Source organism: Atractosteus spatula, chromosome 22 (assembly GCF_055471065.1).
Source record: "Atractosteus spatula isolate fAtrSpa1 chromosome 22, fAtrSpa1.hap1, whole genome shotgun sequence".
Taxonomy (NCBI): Eukaryota; Metazoa; Chordata; class Actinopteri; order Semionotiformes; family Lepisosteidae; genus Atractosteus; species Atractosteus spatula.
In genome coordinates, this window is record NC_142727.1 from 13,190,017 (window position 1) to 13,204,361 (window position 14,345).

At 40.7% G+C, this 14,345-nt stretch overlaps 1 protein-coding gene across 1 annotated transcript in view; it reads left to right on the top strand.

The window, feature by feature from the left end:
- The first annotated feature begins 11,730 nt into the window (after positions 1-11,730).
- LOC148816836 (cell adhesion molecule 1-like) overlaps positions 11,731-14,345 on the top strand; it is a 315,115-nt gene continuing 312,500 nt past the window's right edge. Inside the window, exon 1 of the mRNA XM_088939476.1 lies at positions 11,731-11,791. Within this exon, the coding sequence (XP_088795602.1) occupies positions 11,752-11,791 (40 nt within the window). The 5' untranslated portion in view covers positions 11,731-11,751. The remainder of the gene's footprint in view (positions 11,792-14,345) is intronic.

Below are 14,345 nucleotides of genomic sequence, written 5' to 3' on the forward strand. Positions count from 1 at the left end.
TGCAATGACTCATTTCAGGAAAATACACATAGCTACAGTTCGTGCATCCCGTTGCCAAGATGTACAAAGAGAAAATTCTGCGGTTTGAAATGTCAAAAACTCACTGCTTCTCAAAGAAGGTGACAAAGGTCCTCCATCCACCCATTTCCTAGCCGCTTTTTCCAATTCAGGGACGCAGGGGAGCCAGAGTCTATCCCAGTAAGCTACGGGTGTAAGGCAGGGTACACCCTGCACAGGACACCAGTCCATTACAGGGCAGACATACATAAACACACTCAAACCAAGGATAGTTTTCCCAGAAGTCCATGAATCTACCAGTTTTTGTTGGTTTTTTTTGGACTGTGGGAGGAAACTAGAGCACCCAGGAGAAACTCACACAAACACAGGAAGAACATACAAACTCCACACAGAGAGCACTTCAGAATTAAACCCAGGTTTCCAGCACAATACAGCAATGGTTACCACTGCACCACCCTGCCACCCTGCCAAAGTTCAGTTGAAGACAAAGGGCGGCGTCTACAATGAAACATTAATAGTATCAACTTTTCAGCTTTATAGTAGTCCCCCTAAGGCATAAGTTTGAAATATTTAGGACTGAAATCCTTTGTGTCACTGAAGAAAACATATACCAATCCATACTGTTGATCTTAAGACCTTGACTATATCTAGTCCCGGATCTAATTGTAATATTATATTTGCACCCTGGGAAGAGCACAGCCCTGGTTTGACCACATTCCACAGATTCCTCTGGGGTGAAATGAGCAGCTGCTTAGTCACCTGACCAGATGCAGGAATCCAATTGGTCAGTTGACTCTTTAAAAGAACAGGGATAAGAGGCTTCTAGAGTCAGTCTGAGAGGAGGAATGGAGGGTAAGAAGTTCTGTGTGGATAGCACTTACCAGAGAAAGGCTGGCCAAGGAACTGTGAGTTTGGATTCTAGGCGGGAGAAACACTGTTAGAAGGTTTTGGAAGTTTGAGGTGAGCCTTTGGTTTTGAGGCTGGTAAATGGTGTAGCTGCTTGGCCTTTGTTAGATAGGAACTTCAGGAAGAAGTTTAGGCAGGAGCTCATTGAAGAGCTTAGGGTTTTCTTTTGAGTACTCTGCACTATAAGTTGTATTAGGGTGTTTAAACATTATGGGGGTGTGTTGGTTGGCCTGGGCCTGCATTTTGTTTCCAAGGTTCCTGTTGTGACCTACCCATTGGCATGTTACAACCTGTATTAACAGCTATAACTTGAAATACTTTGGGGGGTGATTTGTACAATGTATTGAAAAGGAGAAATTGTCACAAATACAGAAGTCTTCCACAACTTCAATGGGTTGAATGGGGGCTGAAATATCACTTAATGTTTATTAAATGAAGTTATTGGGGAAGCACCCTAGTGTAGTAATTAGTGCTGTAGTCTTCCATTCTTTGCTCCTGAATGCTGACTTGGGTATCTTGTTTTGCATGCTCCTCATAGTATCCACATGGCTTTTCTCTGGCTGTTCTAGTTTCCACCCAAGACATGCTGCTCAGATCAGTGTCCCTAAAAACCTGTGTAAAGTGGGGTGAGTTACTTTACACCCAATGCTTGTCAGGGTATAAAGTAGGCCTATGCTTTAGGGGATAAACATGCTCAAGCATTCAAGGGCTAAATGGTATGTTTTGAGGTATCGGGAAGACTCTCAAACCATACTAGTAATAAAAGCATTTACCAGAAAGCTCCTCATGCATAAACTGAGTTTGTCCATATGATTGCACTGTCCTTATATGCTGCAGCACATTGCCGTGTTGTCCCTTTTGCTGGGATTGGTTATCTGTTGAGAAGTGGATTGGCTTCACTAGAGGTGTTAAAACCGCATTTCTGGTGAGATCCATCCAGAACTACAGCTACAATAACCCACTGGCAACCATTTTGTCCAGTGTTTGTGAGTTACATTGCCCATTTCTACCTCTTGTGATGGAGTGAGGAGTGTATGGTGCCCAGTTGATTTGGACATAATTACACCTTTTGTGATGTTGTCCCACCACATCCAATTGATGCCTAAGCTACAGAAATTGATGCTGATCATATTTCACATAAAGTACCTTTTGGACTGGATTGTAATTGCTCTAGTTGTCCTCTAAAAAAAGTTCTAATGTACATATTAGAGGTTCCATTCATTGGATAAACTTCTGCACTAGTCTTGAGCTCAAACCCATCATGGCTGTTTCTCACCTATTTTAAGTTTAGTTGGAGCATGGTTTTTATTACAGCTGCTGCATTGCATTAACTTTGCTAAATTTCCAGTGGATTAAATATTCAGCATGGATCAGAAGTTCTCCCTATTTTGATAGACTATCCTTGCCTTTTTTTTTTCCCAGGGTTTAAAGGCACAGAAATGTGGTGAATAAAAGGGAGGTTGACCTTTTTCTTGCTCATTTCTGTTTTGTGTGAAAATATTGATCTACAATACAGCTTTCTGTAGTGCCTGTGATGGCTCAAGTATGTTATTGTATTTTTAAAATACTACACTGACCTGTTATTTATTTACGCTGGTGTTTAAGGCCATCGCCTTTGAAACGGGGGAAGTAGCAGCTTGCAGAAAGACTCAAGTACTTGCTAATCTTCATTCACTGACAGCCATCATGAGATTTGTAGTATGTCATTCCCAGCACCTTTGCCAAGGAAATTGCTGACCTTGTCTGTAAAGTCAAGGTCTAGAAATGCACAATTTATTGCAACTTAAATATTTCATCTTGGGACTTTTACATACCATTTCTCATTACAGTGAGGAACATTGCATCAGATCTGGAATTTCTGCTGGTCTTACTGCAGATCACAAGCAGAGACTTGCATTCCTAAATGGATTTAAAAATGCCAATATTTTTGAATAGGGCAAATAGTGTTTCTGCACTACATCTTCCTTCCTAGGTGAAAGACCTCAAAGTGTCTTGCAGCTGTGGAAAGGACCTACATGGTTACCAGTGCTTTTGAGCAAAGCTTACTGGTGTGGGTGGGCAATGTGAAGCTGCCTGTTACTAAAAAATAAAATTCTTGCATTTCACCTCAACTATTTTGAAGGGTATAAAATCGGGACCCTTAGGTGAGATTTCTTTTGAGTAAGTTCATATTGCCAGAGGGTTTGTGACAATAGGAAATGCAAAAATCATTAGCAGGTTCGTTGCAACTCGATTCTGAGTTTCACACAGGGTAAAATAGAACTCGCAAGGTTTAATCAGTGCATCTTTTTGGTCTTTTAGAGGCTCAAATTTAGTCATTCTGTTTTGACTTCTCTACAAATAAATGAAGGTGCTCACTCTCATGAGTTCCACACTTTTCTTGAGGAAAAACATTGGGTTTGTAAAAGAGAAATTGACTTTGGGTATTTAAAACTTCTGTTTCTACCCCCTTTGTTTTCTAGCATATACAGTACATCACGATGTAGTTGGAGGCACTGTCGGAAGAGTTCTGTGGGAAAACGCAATTTTGCCTCCTATCGGACCTTGTGATTATTGGTACATCTTCAAACCACAAGTTCCAGCATCCAAAAGAGGAGAATGGTGGCCTCCACAGGTAGTGCCGCAACAATGCTTTCTTTCATGCGGTTTTATTTTACCAGTTGACTTCATGATGAGTTAAACGACATTGTGATGTACTTGAACTCAAACTTCAACAGTTCTTTGCAGACTTCTGAATTTAAAAAGTACATTAACTGCTTTTCTCTTGGGGGGGGGGAGAAATTCAGTTCCAAACTTTTGATTATCAGTCTTTGAGGAAAATGCCAAATCCGCTTTATCCAATACAAAGTCATGAGGGGGCTGGTGTCTCTTGGTGAACAATGGGCACAAGGCAGGATCTATCCCGGATGGGATGCCAGTCTGTTACAGGGCACGTGCGCTGCATAAGGTTAATCTGCATTGAAAATGTACCCCCTGATGTTTTGACACGGTTACACCTGATATAAGGGTTATTCGTGTTTTGACTACCTTTTAAAAAGTCTTTTTTTTTTTTAAAATGACTTTTTAAAAAAAAAAAGAAGCACAAAGTCCATTTGGTTAATCACACCCAACTGGTTGTTAGAAGCTCAGTGAAGGAAGTATCAGATTTAAATTCTAAGTTTCTCAAAATTGTTTCTTAAGTGTGGTGGCACTGTCATTACAATTAATCACCAGGCTTGTATTTTTCAGGTCTGATCTACCCAGATGGATCACAATTGTATGTGGAAACAGTTGGATGGGTTCTGACTTGTTTAATGACTCAATGTGGAGGTGCGGATCCAATTTTTATTATGGGATGAGTCTGCATCTAATGTGAATCGGTGCTCTTGAGTTCCAGAGGAGATGTGTGGCTCCCATTTCCCATTTTGGGGGATCTCAAAATGGATAATCTGCAAACAATAAAATTGGGGAAAAGCTGTGGTACATTAGGCCCTATGAAAGTTTATGTAAGTGAGGGAAATGCTCACAATATGGTTGGGTATTAACAAGCCTGAAAAGTATTAGGTATGTAATCAGAAAATTCCCAAGTGAAACATTTAATTGACAACACTAATGTGCTGTACAGTAAATGCTTTTAAGATTCCATCTGTTATGACTGAAGACTGAGTCTTGGTTCCTACACTTGATGTACCCAATTAAAGTAAACCAGCTTTAGTTAACAATGCACTTGGCTGGGGTTTCCATGCTTTTCCAGGCATGCTCCATAGATGTTCTCATGGAAACTACATGCCTCAGATCGGAGGCATTTCAACAATACCGCTGTTGTGGTTGGAGATAAAGGAGTGGGTAAGAATTGCACAAGCTGAGAACTGTCCAAAGCTTTGCATTTAGAACTGTGTACCAGTCTACCCTGTGCTAATCCTTGGTGCTCTCTGCTACTTGTAGTTCTGTAGACCTGTCTACATCTCTTATTTTATTGACTCGCCACCTGTCAAGTCAATTTTTTTAAAACTCGATTTTCTTTCCATACTCTATGCTTGTAATGAGACAGGTTTTCATCTCCCCTTGCATTTCCCCATAAATAAGTAAACAGATCTGAAACTGTTTGGTTAAAAATCTTAACAGGGTTGTTCCTTGTCGACCTGCTGTCTTTGAATGTCCCAGGCTGTCAATTCTGGTCTCGGAATGCCAATCTCTCAGTAGTCCCTGTGGCATTCAAGAAATTGGAGGGAATACCATGGACTGTGTGATGTGTCTTCCTTTTGATATGTTTCCTTCTTTCCAATAAAATATTTTATAGTGCTTGTTTTAGGAGGTTTTTGTAGTATTTAATCTTATTACTGGATGACCCAATACCTGAGTTTTATGTGATCCATTATATTAGCAGACACCCTGGAGCCCAACTGAGCAGAAAGGCTGCTATACTATTATCTAACAGCTCATAGTGCATACAGTAGGTCTGACAAAACTGACCAGTAATTAAGAACTGAGCAGTGATCTGAAGGTTCAGAGGCTATACAGTAATCCCTTATTACTATATAGGTATCCTTCACATCCCTGTGACTTGTAACACTAAGACATAAAGACTTGAATTGGTAAGGAGACGTGCTTCAAAAGGGAAAACAGTAGTTCATGAGATGCACTTACGTTCAACTAAAATCTGCCTGGAATGTGTCTCGGTTGATAAATGACTGTTTGCAGTGCGATAAAAAACAAACAAAAAAGGCAACTGCGTTTTCAAGCTTCTTGACACAAATAAATGGCATTTATACTTAGAATATAAATCATACACAATTTCCTTTTCAATTTTGTGGCCTATTACAATAACTCGTTTTTACTCAGAAGAATTAGTGCCACCCTTCCCAAATGCTGGGGAAATGTGTCAGAACATGAATAGCGGGTCTGCTTTAAGCGTACCTCAGTGGTTTTTTTCACCGCGTTCAGAAATGACGAACTGAATAAGTAACACATTAACTATTGTATAAGTAAACATGTTTTGTCTAGCAACAGAATCAAAATGTTTTAAAATTAAGTTGGAATACCCTTTTGCTCTGCTAAGGAGGCCATTATGTATTTTTTCCAAAACTGAGAAAATGTTTACAAACTTGTGCTCCGAACAGGAACAATACGTTTACTGGCAATATCGACAACCGTAAGAATTGGGCTTTCTATAACGCCAAGAAGAGAATATTTTTATAGCGTTTGCAAACATGAAGTCGGTTCCTCTTCGTTTAGTTTGAGGATTAAGTACTTTTGTTTTCAAATATCTGCGCAATCATTATGGGAAGAAATACTAACCAAACCTACATGTTTATTAACATTAAAACCTTAAGAGTAACATGTCTCCTGCAGCCTGGCTCTTTTTCTACAGTTCATCCACTAGGGGCGCCATATCTTCATCTCACTCCGTCCTGTCAGGTCCAGCGAACTAAAGGTTTGCTAAAACGAATCATTAAGAGTTTTTATCTCTATTTATACTTGAAGCGTGACTGTAGATACCTTTCATTATGTGCTTTTATGGTTTTTGACTATGCACATTATATACAAAAGCGTGATAAAAATCATAGCGATTTAAAGAAAATCCTTTGCAGAGCTGGAACATCACTGTCAGCTGTGATTTCACTTAACGTGATTCATTGCAACAGCTGTTATTGATGTTGGCAATTATTCTTTAAAGATTAATTGTATATTTCTTTTTTTCCCCAATCTAATGGAGGATATACTTGCGTATAGGTTCAGTGTCTGTTTAGCGATATATGTAAGTATTGTATAATTTATTAAAATCAATCGAATGGGCATATTACGCCAAACAAGTAATCGTATATTTTATTAATCTCTTTTTAGCAGGTTGCTGGAAATCTTGCCCGCTTCACGGCTACAAAATATGAAGCACTCGTATTGCATAATTTCTAAAAACCTAAAGGCAGGTGGTTGACAATTTTCCAAACTCAAAAAGACGTGCATCTTCCTAGAGCGCATTGGGGTGGGGGGGGGGGGGGAATTAATCCAGATCAGATCATTGGGATGTAAAAAAATAAAATAACAGAACCTGTTGATTTTATGTGTTCATTTTTAAAAAGACAACCCCACCTCCGCCTCCTCCTTTCTTCCTTCCCCCCCAGCTTTGCAGACCCTGCAAAATCACGCCTTTCTAAAAAGTGAAGAACGACCCCCCCCCCCTTTCAAATAACACCACTCCTCCTCTTTAACATATTAGGTCTGTGCTCCCACCCCTTTTCATCTCATTATCTCTCGCCCGTTGTCTCTAGGTGAAGCAGCGCCGCCAGACTGAAGCAGGTGTCCAACATGGCGATCACGGGGAACGGATCTCTCCCTACATCTCTGGCTTTATTCTTGGTTTCGGCAGCTTTTCTTCTCAAAGGTAGGAACCCGAACTGCGCCCCCCCCGTCCCCACCCCAGAAAAATAAAAAAAAAAGAGAGAGAATGGGATTTCTTTCCAGTCGGAGCTCTCTGCGGTTTGTGCAAAAGCAAAGGAATGGCAAAAGTATCAGTTTTGGTTTTTTTTTTAAAAAAAGGGGAAAGAAAAGCAAACAGTCAATTCCTGGGATGTTTAGAGCCGTGTTCTGGAGCGGGATGGATAAGTAAAATAAAGAAAAACTGAGTGAGATCGCTGCGTCCGAAGTGGGATTATGGTGTTGCGAGCAAAAAAAAAACCCCATCTATATATGTGTATGAATGTGAGAGTTGAGAAGTTGCGCGATTTGCCTGTCCTCGGTGCTGGCAGGCTCGCTACAGTCGCAGATTCATGCAGATGTGTCCAACTCCAATCACTGCTCCAGCAAACAAGTGTACCAGCCAAGTGCCTACCTCGCTCCCCGGGCAAACATTTTAGAAAGTGTTGGGGTTTTTTTTTCTCATTGCGTGTTAGGAGAGGAAAAAAATGACCAGGACCTTTTTTTTTTTTACCCCCTCTCTCTCTTTTTTTTTTTAAAAAAAACCGAATAAGACCTGGTTTTGGTGCCGTGTAGGGTGTTTTGCCAGGGACTGGAGATAACTGGTGATTGATGTAACTTATTGGCGGAGAGCGCAGGTTAGGGATGAATTAATGGCTGTGCTCCGAAAACAAGCCGCACAAACGGGGAAAGGGGATGCAGGAGTCTCTGCGGGGAGACTTGCGAGTGGCTTTAGCGACCAGATAACTCTGTTTTCGCGTCGCAGTAGGTCGGTGTGCCGTGTCCTGCTCTTGTAACGCCGGTCTGTAATGTGCTGTAGCTCTGTGTGCGGCAGTGTTTTTGGCGGGTTGCTTTTAGGCATTTTAAAGGGGGGGGTTTACGTGAAAAAGGCGTCGTCTGAATTAGTTTCAAGTGCCCTCCGTGCTTTGTTGATGTTTCCCTTTCTGCCTGGATTTGTTTTTGTTGTTATGATTAGAGTCCCGGAAACTATTCGCTACTTCTTCTGCATAATTAAGGGGTTGTGCCGCTATAACCTATGCAAGCGTGCTTCGTAGCCGTAAAATTGCTCTGCAAACTACACACGCTGTTTTCCCGTGGTTTGATTTGCTCGTCTCGTTCTTGCGAAATGCGGCTGAAAACTCCGGCGTGCCTCATAATTGCACAGCTGTGTAGTGGGTCTGTGCCGGTTATATGTGTGTGTGGCTGTGCTGCTGGGTGTTTTTTTTTTTTCCCCCCAAGTAACATGGTCTTTCAAATGCATCACCGGTTTAAATAGACGCAGTCTCCGCTAAACTTCGTTGAGCGGCAGTGTGTAGCGAACACGAATAACAACTCGCCATGGGGGGGGAAAAAAAGTGGTTAAGAGATTTTATATCGTGCGAAAACCGAAAAGTTCTCATCTAAAGGAAACTGCACAGCTGAACGTTTTTTTTAACCAAATTTGTCAAATTAATCGCGGCTTTAAAATGTGCGTTAACAGTCGCGTTATTGGAGTTGAAGACCCCAAATTGTGCCGTCTGCTTATTCTTGACGCGTCTTACACCGGCTTGTTTGATGGAAACTGGGTTATTTGAATGACTGGTTTTTATATCGGAGACGACGTGAAGGTTTTAGCCCTCAGTGCCATCTCTGAAACGCTTCCTCCTGGAGATCCTGTTTGAACGTAGCAGGCTTGGGAACTAAGAGGGCAGTATTTGCTTTGAACAGAAAGACGGCGTGAAAACAGCGCTCCGGCTTAGTCATAGCTGCACTTGTAAACAATAAGCTCGTGATATGGGTTGTGCATGCTGTAAATATTCGCTAAAAAAAAAAGCTTTGCCGATTAAAATAGGTGCATGTTCGGATGTACAAATCCCCTTTGGACATCAACAGGTGGAAGACATAAAATCTATAAAATCTCCCTCCCCCCCCCCCCCATATTATTAGAGCCTACGGCAAAATCTGATGAATCTCGCTGCTATTATTATTTTTTAAATCCAGACGGAGCGGAAAAAAATGCATGAGTGGCTGAAAGGTTTTTTTTTATTCAACAGGAGACTCTCTCATACGTTTGGAAACTGGCTTTCAGAAAATCGGTTATTTTAATAAATGTATGACTCTCTTTTGCTCAATGCATTAAAAGAGCGTCTTAACGATCGTGGCATTGGCGAGAAATATTTGCATTGTCTTCTAGTGATGTGCCTCACCGACTCAATACAGCAATTCATTATAGACTCGCTGGGGCGTCCGGATAGGGGGGGAAACTACTCCCCTGTTGGAAAACCGACAGTCTGTCTTTAATAGCTGTCCAGAAAATGATGATTAACATAAAAGCCCAGAGGTCTGAAACTCATGAGCATACGTGTCTTAATTTCCTGAAGTTTCTGTGGAGAGAGAAAAGTCCCTTCTTCCGTATCGTCTATGCAGTTGACCAGCAACTGTAGTGCTTCTCGTTTGTTACCGTGTTGTGTCTGCGATATCTGTTGGAAAATGCCTTTACCTCTTTAAAACAAAATTGGAGAGCTATCATTCTGTGAACTTTTAAGTGCACTCAGGGAATAACACTACTTTATACAATATGCTAAGCATTGCGGGAATTTAAGATTAATGTACAGTAGCTACTGCAGAGAGGCATAAATTGCATGGTATCCAAGCCAAGAAATGCTGCAGGGTCTTTTGTTTGATTGCTTATGTAGATATTGCCACATTGTTGGTTTGATCAACTCCAAAATACACTGCCTTGTGACCAAAGTACTTAAATATCAATGGATGCCTAATGTTAGTAAGGGACCCACAAAAGGCAAGTTTGGAAAAGCAAGCAAATGGCATGACTTTTCACAGCCTTTCTCTTCCTAATTGCTGTTCGTGAGCTTCAACATTGACTCAGTTGAGGGGCCCAAAACTACAGGCAGTTTAATTGTTTGCGCTTCCCGACAGGCATGCCTCTTGACTTACTATAATAAAGCCCATACAAGCCTTAGACTTAGTGTTCTGAAAAGATTAGTTCAACTTCTTTGCTTCCGCAGATAAAGAGCAGGATTTTACATAAGCATGAATGAACCAATTCAGCCCAAGAGTTAGGCCTGTCTTCCAACCTGTGGAGCATCAGTAGGCATACTGTATATTTTAAACTGTATATACAGTAAACTCTGTTGCTTTTAATTTCAGCCTCTTTTTTTTGGCTGGATGCATGCTATGAGGTTCCTAAGCTATACATGTGTGTCTCTATATTCGTCTAGTCATTTCAAGGAATCAACTTAAACAGCAGAAGTGTTTTAGTTCACTCACTAATGGGTCAATTTCTCAAACTCAGCCTCTATCATGGGAAGCTTGGGAATTTTTCCAGCTGTTTAATTCAGGAACGTCTCTAGTGTCTCAGTGACCGAGAGTCCACAAAGGGGGGATTTGCGAACACCATCATCATGGAGTAAATCTTCTCATGAAGTCGTGCAGTTTTTTTTGGTGGTTTTAAAAACACACCCAAGCTGGTCTTATAATTTATAGCTTGCTCTGTTTTGTTGTATTGGGTGGTTGCTCTAGTTCCATCTTTAGAAGATCTAAGACCAATATTGAAATGACTGCACTATTTATACACGTTTGGAAGTTTACCAGATCTTTCATCTGTCTGGGATGGCTTCTTAGGACTTTTAATTGAAAACAGGTGGGCATTGATAATCTATAACAGGAAGTAACTTAATAGTTACTAAGAGTAGGTTATTGTTTTATCCAGGAACAATTAACATTCAGTAATACTGTTAAAGGAACACAACCAAAAGGTATTAAATAACCTGATATCAGAAGGTTTTTAGTATTGTATTAACAGTTTACTGGAACAGTGCAGCTGGCGAAAGAATAGCATAACCCTCTGTTTCCAGGAGAGCAACCTATATGCATGTTTTTTGTGCTGTCAGGCTGGGTTGAGTTTGAAACTTTAGTACAGTAGATTATTAATAGTATTCTACAAGATGTACTGTAACAGGAAAATGATTGGTAAAAAATACCAGTTATAATATGGTGAACTGTAGAAAACTATTTTACATCTGTTTTGCTTCAGTTTCATGGTTGGAGAATGTTCTTTTCCAACAATGATTTTTTCTTTTAGTTGTTAATACTAATTGCCATTCATGGCTAGGGGCATAACAGTAGTGTGGCAGTTAGCACTGCAGTCTTACAGCTCTTGGGTCCTGGGTTTGGAGTGGGGCATCGTCTGAGCAGTGTTTGCATGTTCTCCCTGTGTTTGCGTGGGTTTTCAGCAGGTGCTGTGGTCTCCTCTCGCCTTCCAGAGACATGCTGGCAAGATTAATTAGCTTCTCTACGTTGTCCCTGTGTGCTAATATATATGTGTGTGTGTGTCTGGTCCAGGGTGTAGTCCAGCCTTATGTCTCATGCTTCTGTGGCAGGATTGGAGTTGCAGTCATCCTTACCAAGAAAAAACATCTTTCTGATGAGAGAGAGATGGTTTCACGACGGTTCCAGAAATGCGTTGTTCAGCCAGGTAACGTGCCACACCTAACATCAGTCCTTCATTTGTTTTTTACCTTTCTTCAGAGGAGTGAGCTACAGTGAACGGCGCACGTGCGAAGCGGCGTTGCCGAACAGCGATTCTCTCGAGCACTGACTTAATCATTTGCTTCCTTTAGATCCAGTCCCACTGGGGAGCAGTAAACAGGTGGTGGTGAAATTTCTTCTTTGGTGATGTCATTCAGTATAGTATTGTCAGAGCAGAAAGTGCTGCAGTTTTTTTTTTAAGTTTTAAGTTTGTAATTTCTTCCTTGCAGGAATGATCATTTGTAGACCAAAGAATTTGTACTTAAAATCACTTTGGATCATCATCATGCACCAAAAATGTGTTTTTAATGTATTGTTTGTGTGAGGGAAATGACTACAGTGCTAACTTGTTTCTTTTAACCTAGGGAGACATCAACTGGATGAATTTGCCTAATAGAGTAAGACTGTACTGCAGCCATTTCTGCTTTTTTTTTGATCTGTCAGAACTCCAGGTTGTCTTACTCTCCAAGTTGTAGCAGAATCCCAGAGGCGCGACATGCTGATCTTTTCTTCCTCTGCAGTTCTCTCTTACTGGGGGGTGTAAAAGGCTCTCCTTTCGGTCATGCTGTTTACCGCATGGATTGTGCTGCGTCGCACCAAAATGCTTTCAGAGGATGCTATTGAGCAGGTCAAAGATTGCATCGAGGCTTTGTTCACCCACTAGCACAATTAAGCGAATCCTGGAAACAAAATACAGAAAACATCAAAGTTAGGCATGCTTATTATCCTCCTCCTACAGTGTTTACAAAGGAGTTTGGTTGCGGGTTTTTCTTCAGAGTTGTGCTTTTGGGAAGGTGTAGGCAATCAATTCATAGCCAGTGGCCATGAAAGGAAAAGAACGCTTTTACCAGCGACTGGGAATTTTAAAGTGATCAGTGATCAATCAGTCCTTTTAATGTAACGGGAATGTTGAAAATATGTTCACGAGATGCCATTGATGTAGAAATATTGAATTGCTACTGCCGCTTCCAAATGTAAATTGAATTCTGCCAAGTTTCAGCTGTCAATATTACCCTCATCAGCAGGTGATACATTTTTTTTATCTTTGAGAATTCAAACAGTATTTAGTGGGAGTCTTTGTTACCCGAGTGTCTGCATTAATGGAAGACATTAAAACTAATAAGGCGCTGCTGTTCAACACATTCCTTTCAAGAAGTGCATCAAGAAAATGGTTCACGTTAAAATTGCAGATAAGGGCGGTAGGCTTTGCTAGCGGGCTTTTCATTGAATCCAAACCTACATGTCTCAAAGTTCTGAAAATACTTTGTAATCAGTATTCAGTGTAAATATTTCAACATGAAAGGGACTAAATATCAAATATGGCACATATCATGTGGGAAAAATTTTCCATAATCAGCATGTGTCCTTCTAAAGGTTGTTCAGTGGGTCTGCAGGGCACTGTTAGTTTTTTGTCATTAAGAGAACCCCCAGAATACACATTTTAACTGTGTAGCCATACAGTAATTAAATCAGTTTAATGTGCTGCTTTTTTAGCTTGCCGTCAGTCAGAGATAAGAGCCTTTAACAGAGCAGTTTCATCTTTCCTAGGTTTTACTTTAAGCTTCGTTAGTCATACCTTAACTCAAAATAATTGCCATGTGCTCATGTGTGTTCAGTGAAGCTTGGGGCAAAGTCTTCCAAGGCTCAATTCAATGTGAAGTGTCCTTTTTGCATACACAAGCTGCCTGTATGTTGGGTGGGATGTGCCCTGCATTAATGCAAGTGCGCAGTAGTACACTTAAACATCTGAACTTTGTCAATGTAATAAATACTGTGGAGACAGTGCTGTGGTTTGCTGTAATGTATCTAATGCTTCTTGTGTCAGTACTGGATTTTTCATGAACTGCAGTGTGTCACATGTTGCTTGGAACGGCCAAATTCGATGAAATCGGTTAACCGGGCTTTTGTTTCTGGAAGAAGTTTTTTTTTCTCCTTTTGAAGTGTAGAATGTGTGGGGCGCCACTTGGCAGCTAAACTAATACCTTTAGCCTGAAAATGAAAATGGGTGATGGAGCTTCTAATCCGCATAAGAATTTTTATGATGGATTAGAGCTGGCTTCCACCAGCTTGCTTCTGTATTGATCATGCGCTGTGATCGTCATTAACAGAAGCCCACACAAATGAGAGCATGAGGGGTGCCCAGACTTCCTCTAATGCTTAGTTTACATTGCCGTTCTCTAGGGCTGTGGTAAGAGTTCCAAAAGATAACACAGTGGGAAGGAAGGAAAAAAAAAACATTTGTTTGTTGACGTTCTCCTCCAAATCATTTTCTAAAGGGTTCTGGTGAAGATTTGTTTTCCCCTCCCATGAAAAATGGGAAATTTTTGCAGGCTAATGTTTTAAATTTACAGGGGGTGGGTGGATGAAATGAAAACTCTTAACTTATTTTAACTCTCACGTAAACCTTACAATCATGTAGAAGGGAATGTTTAAATTTGTATCTTTTTTTTTTCTGAGGGGGTGGGAGTGTAGGAGGGAAATTTCTTTGGCAGGGTCACCTT